This window comes from Engystomops pustulosus, chromosome 9, assembly GCF_040894005.1.
Source record: "Engystomops pustulosus chromosome 9, aEngPut4.maternal, whole genome shotgun sequence".
Taxonomy (NCBI): domain Eukaryota; kingdom Metazoa; phylum Chordata; class Amphibia; order Anura; family Leptodactylidae; genus Engystomops; species Engystomops pustulosus.
The window spans coordinates 2,107,257-2,123,427 of NC_092419.1; the positions used below are offsets into that span (position 1 = coordinate 2,107,257).

Here is a 16,171-nt window from a genome sequence, read left to right on the forward strand (position 1 = left end):
CCTATAACCATGAGTGGCGCTGTAACATGTAACACCAGGGGGCTACGGGATTGGCTCTGGAAGAATACAGCGCAACAGTGGAGCAAAGTCTCTGATTTAGCTTTTTTTTTTACCACAACTGCAGCAAAAACTGCAAGTACAGGTTTATCCAAAAATAATAAATGTCATTGTATGAAGCAAATATAAATGCAGAGACATTAGCAGGCTGTTAGTGCATGCTGGGAGTTGTAGTCCCTCCATGGCTGCAGAAAACCTGCACACAGTAATCTCCTCTGGTGTGTGCTCCTCCCTGCAGGAAGTGTGCGGCGCCCCTCCCCCCATGACTCCCAGGCCTCTCCCTCCCCCCACACCTCCAGCCCTAGATTACCCCCCACAGGGGTAAATTTCACTTTGTCCTAAGGGGAGGGGAGGCAACAGGCAGGATGATCCGAAACCTGACCCGCTGCACGGCCCCCCTCAGGGTGACGGTGAGATCACAACAAGTTTGAAGCGTTGTAGTTGCAGAACATCACTAGTTTGGGGATTCGCAGAGCATCGCAACTTTACAGAAACTGTGTGTTATGCAGGACTCGCAGAATGCGGCTTTATTTGTGCCTGCAGAACATTGCGACTGCTTCTGCTGCTTGTTCGGGCGTGTGCAGAGTATTACCACTATGGGGGTTTATTACATGGACGGGTTATGCGTGACGTGTGCTAGTGACCTGTTGGGTTATTAGAAGGCTGTGACCTGGTGACCCCTGACCCCCTCCCTCCAGTATCAGCCCTGAGATCCCTCTGCAGATAAGTATGTCGTGTGAACGCGCCCTTAGAGGGATTCTCCACTTTATGAGAGTTGTGCATTGTTATAGCTTAGATACCGGGTCCGGCTGAGGAGGTATCTGAAGTATCCGCATCAATGATCCGTACAGGGCTGTGGAGGTATCTGAAGTATCCGCATCAATGATCCGTACACGGCTGTGGAGGTTACACTGATGTAAGTGATGTGCAGACTCTCAGGCCTTTCCGCACTCTCTCCAATCCCCAGATCTCCCTGCGTCTGCTCCATGCTGCTCCTCCGCTCCCCCGACAGCCGGTCCCTGACCTCCGGAAGGTTCTGACCCGTTACCTGCGCTCGCTGCAGCCTCTGGTAAGTGAGGAGGAGCTGGAGAGCAGCCGACAACTGATGGAAAAATTCCTACGACCAAGAGGACAAGGAGAAGAGCTCCAGAGACAACTGTACAAGAGAGCGGAGCGGACTGATAACTGGGTAAGACCCAAAGAGCTTACAATCTATTCCTATAGTAGGTCCAATGTCTGCACATCTTTACATTGTTTCATCAGTTTGAGACCTCAGATGTGATCCCGCTCTCCTTCTCATCTTCTCTTTGGTTTGGAAGACATTTTGTGCCTCCCTTACCCCTGTCCATTCTATACCTTGTATCTATGACTTCTGGCCACATAATCACACGAGGCTCCTGACGCCTCCCCATGGAAGGTGTTCCCAAGAAGCCGCACACATAACGTGTCCTTAGACATTGGATGAGGTTTATCCACCAATCACATCCGATTGTGGACACCAGATGTCAGAGCTCAATGTCTACGGCCAAGGTCTCTCCGTGTACTCGCCTCTCTCTACTCTCCGCAGCTCACAGACTGGAGACAGGAGTCCATATACCTAGAGAATCACCTACCCCTCCCTGTACATTCCAGCCCGGCCGTCATCCTCCCCCAGCGGGAATACAAGGACTGGAGAGGACAGCTCAGGTATCTCATCGCTTCCTCCACCTCATGTACTCACCTGCTTTTCTATACTCCTCCGGCTCTGGTGGGAACCTTAAAGGTCATCATAGAGATTCTGGTCATGATGGTCACTGTCTAACATGCCCAGGGCTACACGGTGATGCCTCTACCTCCAGGTGTCTCCAGTCCTAATGAGGGTCAAAGTGGTCCATTAGTCTATGGAGACGTCTCTAGTATCACATAGAGCAGTGATGGATGACTTTTAATAGACCGGGTGCCCAAACTACAACTAAATCCACTTATTTATCCACTTATTGCTCCCTGTTCTCCCACCACATGCAATCGTATCGCCCCCCCCCCCCCCTCTCTCTGTACACGGAGAATCATGGGGCCAGCGAGGGGACCTTAAAAAAGATGATCTGGTCTGCAGGTCCAATCACTCAAAGATGTGTCGCCTTATAAGAGCAGCTTCTCACGTTGTCTGGGACTTCAGGAAGATTCGAGATTGTGGGTGCCCACAGAAAGGGCTCAGAGTGGCACCCGTGCCATTGGTTGGCCATCACTGCCATAGAGGATGGGCCTGTAGAGCTCCAGGTCCAGACTATGTACTTGGCCTATTTGGTGATGGAGCTTCTATATATGTAATCAAATTCCTTGTCCGAGAAGTTATCTTTCCTGGTTCCCCTTATCCCAAATTCATGGACTTAGTGTTCAGAGACAGAATCCTATGTTAGAGCTGTTCCCTCCGGTCCCTGATCTGGGCCATGGTCCTGCAGTCTCATCAGGACTGAGAACTGTATCTTACATAATGTATGTCGTTTGCTTCTAGATTTGCATCCAAGCTCATCTGTGGTGTCCTGGATTTTAAAGCCAAAGTTGAGAGGTAAGTGCGGAACTGTACGGACACCAATTACACCTGATGACCCCCCAAAAATGATATGTGTCGCCCTCTATGGTGCAGAACATGAGACTTCCTATAATGGGATATGTTCCAGTTCTTGGCATTATTCTAGATCTCCAGGGCTGGGCAGGAGGAGGCTCCTGGGGGGCAGTAGAGTCAGACGTCCCCTGGCGTGATGTGGTTGTTACGTTCGTGTATGGTCTATTATTATCTAAATGATCTGCTTTTTCTTGTCCACAGTCCTGGTGGTCTGGAGGAGTTCTGGCAAGGCCAGAGGTTGTGCCCAGATCAGTATTACAAATTCTTTGGATCCAGCAGGGAACCTGGAACCAAGCGAGATCGAGTTCTCCTTCATCCTCGTAGCAAGTCTCATTATGTGACCGTCTGCAAGAATTATCAGGTAACTCGTTACCGGCGGAGACCGTACACTCTGATCATACATGCTGAAACTAGAACTCCGATCAGTGACCGCAGCTGGGTGAGGGTTTCCAGGCCTTATATATAGATTAGGTGGCTTTATATACATGTGCTGGTGGTCTCTTATATATAGATCTGAGGGTTTGGTGGACATGTGCTGGTGGTCTCTTATATATAGATCTAAGGGTTTGGTGGACATGCGCTGGTGGTCTCTTATATATAGATCTAAGGGTTTGGTGGACATGTGCTGGTGGTCTCTTATATATAGATCTGAGGGTTTGGTGGACATGCGCTGGTGGTCTCTTATATATAGATCTAAGGGTTTGGTGGACATGTGCTGGTGGTCTCTTATATATAGATCTAAGGGTTTGGTGGACATGAGCTGGTGGTCTCTTATATATACATCTGGTGGCTTTATATACATGTGCTGGTGGTCTCTTATATATAGATCTGAGGGTTTGGTGGACATGCGCTGGTGGTCTCTTATATATAGATCTGAGGGTTTGGTGGACATGTGCTGGTGGTCTCTTATATATAGATCTAAGGGTTTGGTGGACATGTGCTGGTGGTCTCTTATATATAGATCTGAGGGTTTGGTGGACATGCGCTGGTGGTCTCTTATATATAGATCTGAGGGTTTGGTGGACATGTGCTGGTGGTCTCTTATATATAGATCTGAGGGTTTGGTGGCCATGTGCTGGTGGTCTCTTATATATAGATCTGAGGGTTTGGTGGACATGCGCTGGTGGTCTCTTATATATAGATCTGAGGGTTTGGTGGACATGTGCTGGTGGTCTCTTATATATAGATCTGAGGGTTTGGTGGACATGAGCTGGTGGTCTCTTATATATAGATCTGGTGGCTTTATATACATGTGCTGGTGGTCTCTTATATATAGATCTGAGGGTTTGGTGGACATGCGCTGGTGGTCTCTTATATATAGATTAGGTGGCTTTATATACATGTGCTGGTGGTCTCTTATATATAGATCTGAGGGTTTGGTGGACATGCGCTGGTGGTCTCTTATATATAGATCTGAGGGTTTGGTGGACATGTGCTGGTGGTCTCTTATATATAGATCTGAGGGTTTGGTGGACATGCGCTGGTGGTCTCTTATATATAGATCTGAGGGTTTGGTGGACATGTGCTGGTGGTCTCTTATATATAGATCTGAGGGTTTGGTGGACATGTGCTGGTGGTCTCTTATATATAGATCTGAGGGTTTGGTGGACATGCGCTGGTGGTCTCTTATATATAGATCTGAGGGTTTGGTGGACATGTGCTGGTGGTCTCTTATATATAGATCTGAGGGTTTGGTGGACATGCGCTGGTGGTCTCTTATATATAGATCTGAGGGTTTGGTGGACATGTGCTGGTGGTCTCTTATATATAGATCTAAGGGTTTGGTGGACATGCGCTGGTGGTCTCTTATATATAGATCTAAGGGTTTGGTGGACATGCGCTGGTGGTCTCTTGTATATAGATCTGGTGGCTTTATATACATGTGCTGGTGGTCTCTTATATATAGATCTGAGGGTTTGGTGGACATGCGCTGGTGGTCTCTTATATATAGATCTGAGGGTTTGGTGGACATGTGCTGGTGGTCTCTTATATATAGATCTGAGGGTTTGGTGGACATGTGCTGGTGGTCTCTTATATATAGATCTGAGGGTTTGGTGGACATGAGCTGGTGGTCTCTTATATATAGATCTGGTGGCTTTATATACATGCGCTGGTGGTCTCTTATATATAGATCTAAGGGTTTGGTGGACATGCGCTGGTGGTCTCTTATATATAGATCTGAGGGTTTGGTGGACATGCGCTGGTGGTCTCTTATATATAGATCTGAGGGTTTGGTGGACATGTGCTGGTGGTCTCTTATATATAGATCTGAGGGTTTGGTGGACATGTGCTGGTGGTCTCTTATATATAGATCTGCGGGTTTGGTGGACATGCGCTGGTGGTCTCTTATATATAGATCTGAGGGTTTGGTGGCCATGTGCTGGTGGTCTCTTATATATAGATCTGAGGGTTTGGTGGACATGTGCTGGTGGTCTCTTATATATAGATCTGAGGGTTTGGTGGACATGTGCTGGTGGTCTCTTATATATAGATCTGAGGGTTTGGTGGACATGCGCTGGTGGTCTCTTATATATAGATCTGAGGGTTTGGTGGACATGCGCTGGTGGTCTCTTATATATAGATCTGCGGGTTTGGTGGACATGTGCTGGTGGTCTCTTATATATAGATCTGAGGGTTTGGTGGACATGTGCTGGTGGTCTCTTATATATAGATCTGAGGGTTTGGTGGACATGTGCTGGTGGTCTCTTATATATAGATCTGAGGGTTTGGTGGACATGTGCTGGTGGTCTCTTATATATAGATCTGAGGGTTTGGTGGACATGTGCTGGTGGTCTCTTATATATAGATCTAAGGGTTTGGTGGACATGTGCTGGTGGTCTCTTATATATAGATCTGAGGGTTTGGTGGACATGTGCTGGTGGTCTCTTATATATAGATCTGAGGGTTTGGTGGACATGTGCTGGTGGTCTCTTATATATAGATCTGAGGGTTTGGTGGACATGCGCTGGTGGTCTCTTATATATAGATCTGAGGGTTTGGTGGACATGCGCTGGTGGTCTCTTATATATAGATCTGAGGGTTTGGTGGACATGTGCTGGTGGTCTCTTATATATAGATCTGAGGGTTTGGTGGACATGTGCTGGTGGTCTCTTATATATAGATCTGAGGGTTTGGTGGACATGTGCTGGTGGTCTCTTATATATAGATCTGAGGGTTTGGTGGACATGTGCTGGTGGTCTCTTATATATAGATCTAAGGGTTTGGTGGACATGTGCTGGTGGTCTCTTATATATAGATCTGAGGGTTTGGTGGACATGTGCTGGTGGTCTCTTATATATAGATCTGAGGGTTTGGTGGACATGTGCTGGTGGTCTCTTATATATAGATCTGAGGGTTTGGTGGACATGCGCTGGTGGTCTCTTATATATAGATCTGAGGGTTTGGTGGACATGCGCTGGTGGTCTCTTATATATAGATCTGAGGGTTTGGTGGACATGTGCTGGTGGTCTCTTATATATAGATCTGAGGGTTTGGTGGACATGTGCTGGTGGTCTCTTATATATAGATCTGAGGGTTTGGTGGCCATGTGCTGGTGGTCTCTTATATATAGATCTGAGGGTTTGGTGGACATGTGCTGGTGGTCTCTTATATATAGATCTGAGGGTTTGGTGGACATGCGCTGGTGGTCTCTTATATATAGATCTGAGGGTTTGGTGGCCATGTGCTGGTGGTCTCTTATATATAGATCTGAGGGTTTGGTGGACATGTGCTGGTGGTCTCTTATATATAGATCTGAGGGTTTGGTGGACATGTGCTGGTGGTCTCTTATATATAGATCTGAGGGTTTGATGGACATGTGCTGGTGGTCTCTTATATATAGATCTGAGGGTTTGGTGGACATGTGCTGGTGATCTCTTATATATAGATCTGAGGGTTTGGTGGACATGTGCTGGTGGTCTCTTATATATAGATCTGGTGGCTTTATATACATGCGCTGGTGGTCTCTTATATATAGATCTGAGGGTTTGGTGGACATGTGCTGGTGGTCTCTTATATATAGATCTGAGGGTTTGGTGGACATGCGCTGGTGGTCTCTTATATATAGATCTGAGGGTTTGGTGGACATGTGCTGGTGGTCTCTTATATATAGATCTGAGGGTTTGGTGGCCATGTGCTGGTGGTCTCTTATATATAGATCTGAGGGTTTGGTGGACATGCGCTGGTGGTCTCTTATATATAGATCTGAGGGTTTGGTGGACATGTGCTGGTGGTCTCTTATATATAGATCTGAGGGTTTGGTGGACATGCGCTGGTGGTCTCTTATATATAGATCTGAGGGTTTGGTGGACATGTGCTGGTGGTCTCTTATATATAGATCTGGTGGTCTCTTATATATAGATCTGAGGGTTTGGTGGACATGCGCTGGTGGTCTCTTATATATAGATCTGAGGGTTTGGTGGACATGTGCTGGTGGTCTCTTATATATAGATCTGAGGGTTTGGTGGACATGTGCTGGTGGTCTCTTTCCCGCCTGGACGTCTGCCGGTCAATCAGTCAGAGGCCAACAATGACGTGAAACATGAGCCCTGGCTCCAGGGTGTAAGGACATTCATCCTCCTTTGTAGATCTCTGCCCGTCGGGGCCACCTGGCTTCTTTCAGTCTTGTCACCTCATCATTTGGACCACGTGTGACCATCAATTAATGGACTTGACCTTCACAACCAAGTGATCAATGAGACTCACATTGTCCAACACTGGGCTCGTTAGGGTTATGTCTGTTTTAATGTCAGATCTGTGTAGGGGACGGTAAGGGAGAAGCTTTGTCTAATGATGGAGATGATGGGCTCCTCTCCTGGACAGAGTCTCACAGTATTCCTGGTACAGGCTACATTATATGATCCGCATGGAGTCTTAGGTGAAACATCTACTAATGAATCTAATGGTTCCACTGAAGTCACAAAGTCTTGTATCCGCACTGTAATATAATAAAGGGTTAACTAATTGTAGGGCAGCGCATAGGGAATAAATAAGAGGATTGGGAAGACGCTGCTCAATAGCTACACACCCCCTGCCCTCGCATCGCCCATCCCTGATCCCCCACTGAACTACCCAACCATCAGACAATGGGGTAGGAATCAATAGGCGGAATCCTTGACTCCAGAAACCTCCTTGTAGAGGTCAAACTAAAGGGTCATGTGAGTCTTTGCCTCCCCCCCCCCCCTCTAAGATCCTGGAAAATCCCCAGGGGGCAATGCCACGTGGTCCTCAGGGTTGTCTTCAGGCGTGAAGTTCTCTTGATCGTATTGGCAGATGGCGGCTGTTTATACAGTGGTTGTCTGTCAGGACCATCGCCGAGTCTGGCCGAGTCCTTACTGCAGCCTCTAGGACCTTAAGGCCCCTTCCACACTAGCGGTTTTCACGCGCGAGTTATGTGCGTGCTTTTGAACTGTGTCCCATTGTTTCCAACGGGCTTGTCCTTACTTGCGTTTTTTTTTTCACGCACGTGCATGCGTTTGTTTTGTTGCGCGTCAAAATCGCAGTATGCTCCCCTTTTGCATTTCACGCACATTTTTCACGCCCCATTCAAGTCTATGGAGTAGCATTAAAAACGCATTGCACTCATAAGCACTAATGACTCCAAGGAAAAAAGCGCCAAAACGCAGCAAAACACGTCAGTTTTTCACGCACTGCACCCTGACGTGAACTGCAATGCTGGTGTGGAAGGGGCCTAACATGTTAGACTGGACGTAGTTGTGGAAGTCTAACAATGAAGAACAGAAGCCGAGCCAATCCTTGTTCCCATTCCCAGGAGTCTGTAGGGTTGTAAGTTTGCCTAAAGTTTTCTGAACTGAAGTGATACCTAAAGCATGAAGGGTCATCGAAGCCCCCGGAGAGACGAGGCTCCCGGAATAATCCTAATAACAGAGGAGGGGGAGACAATCGGATAGACACGGAGTAGTCCTTACCTGGTGGGGGAGATCTGGACCTCGGGGGCTCAGCTGTGGGGGGTGCAGAGGCTCCCGGAATAATAACAGAGGGGGGGGAGACAATCGGATAGACACGGAGTAGTCCTTACCTGGTGGTGGAGATCTGGACCTCGGGGGCTCAGCTGTGGGGGGTGCGGAGGCTCCTGGAATAATAACAGAGGAGGGGGAGACAATCGGATAGACACGGAGTAGTCCTTACCTGGTGGTGGAGATCTGGACCTCGGGGGCTCAGCTGTGGGGGGTGCGGAGGCTCCCGGAATAATAACAGAGGAGGGGGAGACGGAGTAGTCCTTACCTGGTGGTGGAGATCTGGACCTTGGGGGCTCAGCTGTGGGGGGTGCGGAGGCTCCTGAAGCTTGAGGCCCAAACACTATTCTGCCACATGGGAAGATGCCAGTGTTACCCCAGGATTATGCATTGGGAGGTGCAGGTGATGCCTCTGCTCTATCTATTGTGGTTCTCCAATAAATGTGACTGAATATTTGTGTGTCCCCAGTTTTTTGAGCTGGACGTGTACAATAGTGATGGCTCCCCACTGACCGAGGACCAGATTCACCAGCAGATGCTTTTCCTCCGAGCGCACTCCAAAAAGACGGACAAGGAGCCTGTAGGGGTGCTGACCACCGACCACAGGACCAGCTGGGGGCGCGCGTACAACCTGCTGATACGAGGTGAGTGCTCCCGGAGTATCCCATCGTGTGCCCAGTGTGGGCCCCATGGTAACACTGCTTGTTGGTCTCCCAGACCGGCTGAACCGGGAGTCTGTCCGGAGCATCCAGCGCAGCCTCTTCACCGTCTGCCTGGACGCCACAGCGCTCAAGTTCTCGGAGGATCTGTACAGCAGCCGCACCGCAGCCCAGATGCTCCACGGCGGAGGGAGCCACGCCAACAGCGGCAATCGCTGGTTTGACAAGACTTTACAGGTATAAACTCCATCCACCAGATGCCTAGTGCCCACCCAGGGGGCATGTAACCCCTAATGCACCGGGGCACAGATCTGCCAGGGCACATGTACGATTTTTCTGACACTATATTGGTCCAAGTGATAACGCTGGAGGAAGCCGTTTAACCTCTTGGATACCAGGTCGTATAATATCCCCATCAGGGGGCTGAAGAGGTGCTGCAGTAGTGGGGACCTAGCGGGGACCTTCCAGGCAATGCCATGGTGCTACACCAGCTGTAAGCCAGAAGACACTGCAGTATGTGTATATTATCATAGTCACCTAGTTTGAAAATTGTTAAATTGCGGAATGTATAAAAACCTATAAATAATATTATTTCTCCCACTTAAAGTACAAAGTTATAAAATCTTTTATATTGTTGAGCAATGGCACCGTCCACAAATTCTCGGCCTAATTATTACATTTCTCGCATTATTTCACTGGCTAAGTATATGTTGTAAAAAATTTTTTAAAAAATGCTCCAAAAAATAATCAAAAAGCAATGAAAAATCTAGTAGCAATGAAAACGTAGACTCCTCCTGCAAATAACAAGCCCCCGGTGATTCCTCGCTGTGTAACCCTGAATCTTTACCCCCCTGCAGTTTGTGGTGGGAGAAGACGGGACTTGTGGACTCATCTATGACCAGGCGACCGCCGATGCCTCCGCCGTGCTGACCATGCTGCGCCACGTTCTGGACTACTGGTAAGTGACTGGCCGGTGGTGTGTGGGCCCCTGCCCCCCAGGTATAACGGGGCCTCACCGGGGGGTTTACAGAATTATAACATCATTCTTATAGCTTTATTTTATTTTTATATGACTAAACAGAATATGAGCGACAGGAAAGTGTTTCCGTTCACTAGATGGGGGGACAGAGAGGGACATTTTGGTATCCAAAGTTGTCATCTATGGTTCCAGGGTCATCTATGGTCCTCGGGTCCTCTGTGGTCATCTATGGTTCTAGGAGTCGCTGTAACTACTGTCCCTGCTGTAATCATGCAGATAATACAGGACAATAGTCCCATGGGGCTGGGACCCCTAGACTCATGGATGACTACAGGTGACTATGGGCCTGTGAGTCCTGCTGCTTTGGATCCTGGGTCTATGTCCCCCTTCTGGCCTTATATCCATGTAATGATTGGTTAATGTGCTGTCAGGTGACGGTGCAGTAATCCCGGTGGCTCGGTGCTTAGCAGAACCAGGGCCCTGGGTTTGGATCTGACTATTTGCGTAGAATAAGAACAGTGTCAGACGGAGGTTCCTTAGGCCCCAATGTTATAGACCCTGGTGGGCAATTAGATTGTCTTCTGCTGTTAGGGCCTAGAATACGCATGCCGCCCTCTTGTTGGTGTGATTGATGTTCTCCTGTGTGTATTACTTGTCCCCACTAATGGCCGCCTCCTTCAGCTCCGAGGGCCCCGATCTGCTGCCCCCCCGCACTCCTCTCACCCGTCTCGCTCCACCTAGAAAGCTGTACTTCAACTTCCCAGCGGAGATCAAGCAGCACATCGAAGACGCCAAGCAGAACCTGGACATGTGCGTACGGGGGGGTCATGGGGGGACGGAGGGTGTGGACCCCCCATCAGGGTGAATGACCCCCCTGACTGCCCCTTGGGTTTCTCCTTCAGATTGGTCAATGACCTTGACATCTGCTGTTTCTCCTTCCCCGACTTTGGAAAGAAGTTTCCGCAGCAGCACAACATGAGGCCCGGCGCCTTCCTGCAGCTCTGCCTGGTGCTGGCGTATTACAGGTACTGGAGGCGCCGCCATCTCCTGCCCCTCGGAGACCGGCGCTGCCCATGGTGCTGACCCTCTGTCTGTATCCCCAGGTTACACGGCTCCATGTGCGCCACCATCGAGGTGGTCTCCCTGCGCAGGTTTCATCGGGGGCGGTCCGATGTGGTGCGCTGCTCCTCCCCCGAGGCACTGGAATTCATTCAAGCTGCAGATGACCCAAATAAATTGGTAGGTTCTGTGTTTTTTCTGGTCCAAATTTACCAAAACTGTTCCCAGTTCTTTTGAACCGGATGTGAAGACCCTGTGGGCTCTAGAAACAAGTACTCAGCTCCCCCGCAGCACCCCCGCAGGAGGACATGAGTAATACACAACTATCATCTCCGGGTCCTCCAGAGGAAGATGTGCGGGTGCAGCTGATCCTAAATCCTCCGCTAAAGAGAACCTGACACGGGTTTTACTCCATTAAAACTACTACCCCCATCAGGTAGGGGCTAAATGTCCTCTCTACAATTACTGAAGTCAGGCAAATATGACTCTTCTCATCATCAAGTTTAGTGTGTGTAGTGGGAGTGTCGATTATCTTTGGTTCTGTAGTACCTAGAAACAAGCTTTTTGGGTCATATTGATCTTTCGGATGACACCAGACTTGTGGTTCTTTAAGCTACAGAACCAGAGGAGCCGGGGGCTTCAGATAAAGGTCCGGCTCCTGCCTAATGTTTACCTGCCTGCATGTCCTGTAACTCACAGAGCCATAAGCCTGATGGGTCTGAAAGCAGATGCTTATCTTTAACCCCTTAACCCCGAGGCCCTCTTTCATTTTTGTGTTTTTCATTTTTCACTCCCCACCTTCAAAAATCTATAACTTTTTTTTTATATTTCCATGTACGGAGCCGTGCGGGGGCTTGTTTTCTGCGTAACAAATGGCACTTCATAGTATTTAATATTCCATGTCGTGTAATGGGAAGCGGGGGGGGAAAAAATTCCAAATGCAGTGAAAACTGTGCGCCCCAAATGACATTAACACTTTTATTCTCTAATTACCGGGAATAAGCGTTATTATTATATTTTGATGGATTCGGACATAACTGATGTGTTTATGACTTTTACTAGTTCAGGGGAAAAATGGGGGGGGGGGGGTAGAATTTCCCCCCCCCCCCCCCATTTTTCAGACCCCCTACAGTACTTTAACCCTAGATGGTCTGATCCTATCATGTATTGCAGTATTTGGGGATTTTCTACATGATCTATTACAGTGTGCAAATGGCACATTATAACAGAGACGGCTCAAATAATAAGCACTTACTGACCCGGACAAATATAAATAACCCCACGGAAAACCAGCGCTTCACCATTCTCCATTGTCGGTGACTCGGGGTCGGCCACGGCTTTATTAAAACCATTAATAATTTAACCATTTCTTTACTTGAATATATAAAAACCTTTAACCCTTCCACATTGCATAACACCAGTGTGTGCCGCCTGATCAAAGGGCATGTAGGGCAAAACCTCCCGCTGTGACAAAAATATACGAAAACCTATATAAAAAGAGGGGAGGAGGGAAAACCGATGAAGAAGAGGGTGAGTCTCTGCTGTGCAGAGTATTTAAGCATGTGCCCGCCTCCTGTACCGCCCACATTACTAGCCACACCCCCAGCACTTGTCCCTCCCATACATGAAGATGAGAGAGGAGTAACCTCCAATTACAGGGGCGCACACCTTATAGTATCCTTTCTGCAGCCCCCCCTGAGCAGTCATTAACGCAGCGGCTACTACTCTCCTAGGGGCTATCAATAGGATAAAACAAGACAGACTCCTGATCCGAGGCCGTCATAGTAACCTATCGCTGCCCCCGGATGGTGATTGAATCCAATATGGCGGCACACATGTGATGTCGGGACTTGAATGCCTCCGGCAGGTTTGCTGGGGGCGTTTACATGGTTAATACTCGCGGTTGGTGCCATCACTGACCCTGGGTGTTACTGGGGGGTGTCTGCTGCAATATGCTGCAAACACCCACCTTGTATGGAGGGGGCTCAGCCTGTGACGTAGGAGTGTGTCACACGTCGGTAAGGGGTTAATATGACACCAGCACCACAGGTCCCGGCTGCGTGATTGGCTCTTCCGCTGCCTCTAATGAACCTGACTCGTCTCACGTGAAAATGAGGTGAGAAGAGTCGTGTTTGCCGGACTTTGGGGGAGTTTATAAAGAAACTGGGTGGGATTCACATAAAAGAGGAAATTCTAGGACGACATGTCTTCCCCTGGTAGTTCAGTGGTATAAATCCTGGTGACAGGTTCCCTTTAATCCTTTCGGGGCACATTCACACCCCTAACTCCTCCTGACCCACTCACACAGTTATTGGTGTTGTTACAATGTATCAGCGCAGACAATCCTGATCGTAGCCGCAGCAGCAGTCTCTCTCCTGTCACTGATACATTGTAGCAGATCTGACCATGGAGTTATTCACTGACATGAAGCAGAGTTCTCCCTCCTCATGTAATAACCGCTTTGTCTATTCTTTCTGTGCTCAGGCAGAAGAGAAGTTCTTCCTGTTGGTTCGGGCTGTGGAGAGTCAGGAGGCGGCCACGGAGCAGGTGCGTTACCGCGGCGTCTCTTATATTACGGATCGTCTGTGTTTCATGTATCGCATTAGACGCAGTGTGGAAAAATCCTCTCCATGTCACGTCCATGTTATACCGGAAACATCCTGTAGGTGGCGCTTGTCTGTTCCGGTTTTTCTGCGTTGTGTACTGTGCACGGACTCTTATGCTGATTATTTTATCGCACGAATGTCCAGAATCCGTTTTTTTCGTTAGGATCTTGTTTAAATGTTTCCTAATGTTAACCCCTTGAAGGCAGTACTCGGTATTGCAGCGCAGTGTTATCCACCAACTCTAAACCAGAGTGAATGAGGTTCTTGTCTTGTCTGCTTTCCTAGGTGTTGCAGGGGCAGTCTGTAGATGGCGCTCTCCTGGCTCTGAAGATGCTGTGTATCACCTCGGGAATGGCGCTCCCATCGTTTTTCATGGATGCATCGTATGCGGTGTCTTCCCACTCGAAGCTCTTCACAGGACAGGTCTGTCAATGGATATACCAAATTATTAACCCCTCCCAACCCTATGACGTTACATCCTAAATCACCCCAGGAGTGATATGTAGCGCACGCGCCCGGGTATGTAGCGCACGCGCCCGGGGTTATAGGAGGGAGTAGATATATATATATATATATATATATAAGTTATACAATTCCCTCTGCCTGCAGTCACCACTAGAGGGAGCCGGTGTCATACATCTTATCACAGAGGTCGGTGTATGAGCAGCGTCTCCCCCTAGTGGTAGGTGGACAATACATTTGATATTGGGGTGTTCCTCTGGTTCTTGCAGGTGTCGTCCCCTGTGGACTGTGTCATGTGTTACGGGCCCCTGGTTCCGGACGGGTACAGCGTCTGCTTCGCCCCCTCGCAGGACCGTATCACCGTGTGTGTGTCTGCGTTTGATTGCTGCGAGGAGACGGACGCTCAGAGACTGTCGGACAGTCTGCAGGAAGCGCTGAGGGACGTGCACGCCCTAATCCTGAAGTGTCGCCCCGAGGAGTAATAACCGGACCCGAGAATCTGCTGCATAGCTATTACATGTAAGGACAGTGGCTGCGTACACAAAACGAGCAAAGCTGCTACACGGCCTGGGACCAATATAACCGCGTGTGACACGTTACGTAATCATGGGAGAGAGACGCGTCACCTGACTGAGGCCCCCGACTATGAACTGCGGGGGGGGGGGGAGGGGGGGGGATAATGGGGGTAATTATTCCTGGGTTATATCTTTGTAGATGGTTGAGCTGAGGGGCAGGTAAAATGACTGCTAGAAGCCCCCCCCCCTCCCCCGTTATATCATGGAGCCCCCCCCTCTATTATAGCTGTTACATACTGAAGCTTTAGCGGTTCTGTCCCCCCGGTCCGGCTGTTACATTCCTATACACTCGTCCCATTGCAGTTACTCCCGGGGTCCGCTGCTTCCCAGGATTGTAGATCTTGTACCTCTTGTTCTTCTTGTACCTCGGGGGGCAGCGCTGGTCACTGCTTTATGACTCTGCACGGGAATGTCTGAGATTTGGGCCTCAATAAAATGCAATAAATGGCGCTGATCAGTTCAGTGGAGTGAATGGGGTCATGGAGACAAATCTCTTCCAGGTCCTTCAGAACCTCTGCCAGAGATCCAAAAGATCCGATACCTGCCCCCAAAATAATCCAAGAAGTTACATCAATGAGCGTTACACCCATCCACGTGTTCTGGTGACCCTGGAAAGAAGGCAACTCCACATACAGTATATATATATACCATGCTACCCAGCTCCCTCCATGCATAGGGGGCAGTATTATAGTAGTTATATTCCTGTACATAGGGGGGCAGTATTATAGTAGTTATATTCCTGTACATAGGGGCAGTATTATAGTAGTTATATTCCTGTACATAGGGGGCAGTATTATAGTAGTTATATTCCTGTACATAGGGGCAGTATTATAGTAGTTATATTCCTGTACATAGGGAGCAGTATTATAGTAGTTATATCCCTGTACATAGGGGGCAGTATTATAGTAGTTATATTCCTGTACATAGGGGGCAGTATTATAGTAGTTATATTCCTGTACATAGGGGGCAGTATTATAGTAGTTATATTCCTGTACTTAGGGGGCAGTATTATAGTAGTTATATTCCTGTACATAGGGGGCAGTATTATAGTAGTTATATTCCTGTACATAGGGGGCAGTAATATAGTAGTTATATTCTTGTACATAGGGGGCAGTATTATAGTAGTTATATTCCTGTACATAGGGGGCAGTATTATAGTAGTTATATTCTTGTACATAGGGGGCAGTATTATAGTAG

At 48.5% G+C, this 16,171-nt stretch overlaps 1 protein-coding gene across 1 annotated transcript; it reads left to right on the top strand.

The window, feature by feature from the left end:
* Nucleotides 1-240: 240 nt before the first annotated feature.
* Nucleotides 241-15,062, top strand: LOC140076698 (carnitine O-acetyltransferase-like). Its single transcript, XM_072123353.1, has 14 exons — nt 241-467; nt 1,025-1,246; nt 1,625-1,743; nt 2,549-2,602; nt 2,861-3,020; nt 9,104-9,278; nt 9,352-9,530; nt 10,151-10,251; nt 10,954-11,082; nt 11,175-11,297; nt 11,376-11,511; nt 13,816-13,878; nt 14,223-14,360; nt 14,669-15,062. The coding sequence occupies exons 1-14, from the start codon at nt 423-425 to the stop codon at nt 14,879-14,881; spliced, it is 1,857 nt and encodes a 618-aa protein (XP_071979454.1). The 5' UTR covers nt 241-422; the 3' UTR covers nt 14,882-15,062.
* Nucleotides 15,063-16,171: the final 1,109 nt, after the last annotated feature.

Bases quoted from the DNA above. Each gene is read 5' to 3' on its own strand.
- LOC140076698 (XM_072123353.1), top strand. From the start codon at position 423: ATGATCCGAAACCTGACCCGCTGCACGGCCCCCCTCAGGGTGACG. The intron at 10,252-10,953 runs GTAAGTGACTGG...CGCCTCCTTCAG, and splicing joins CGCCACGTTCTGGACTACTG to CTCCGAGGGCCCCGATCTGC. The intron at 13,879-14,222 runs GTGCGTTACCGC...CTGCTTTCCTAG, and splicing joins AGGAGGCGGCCACGGAGCAG to GTGTTGCAGGGGCAGTCTGT.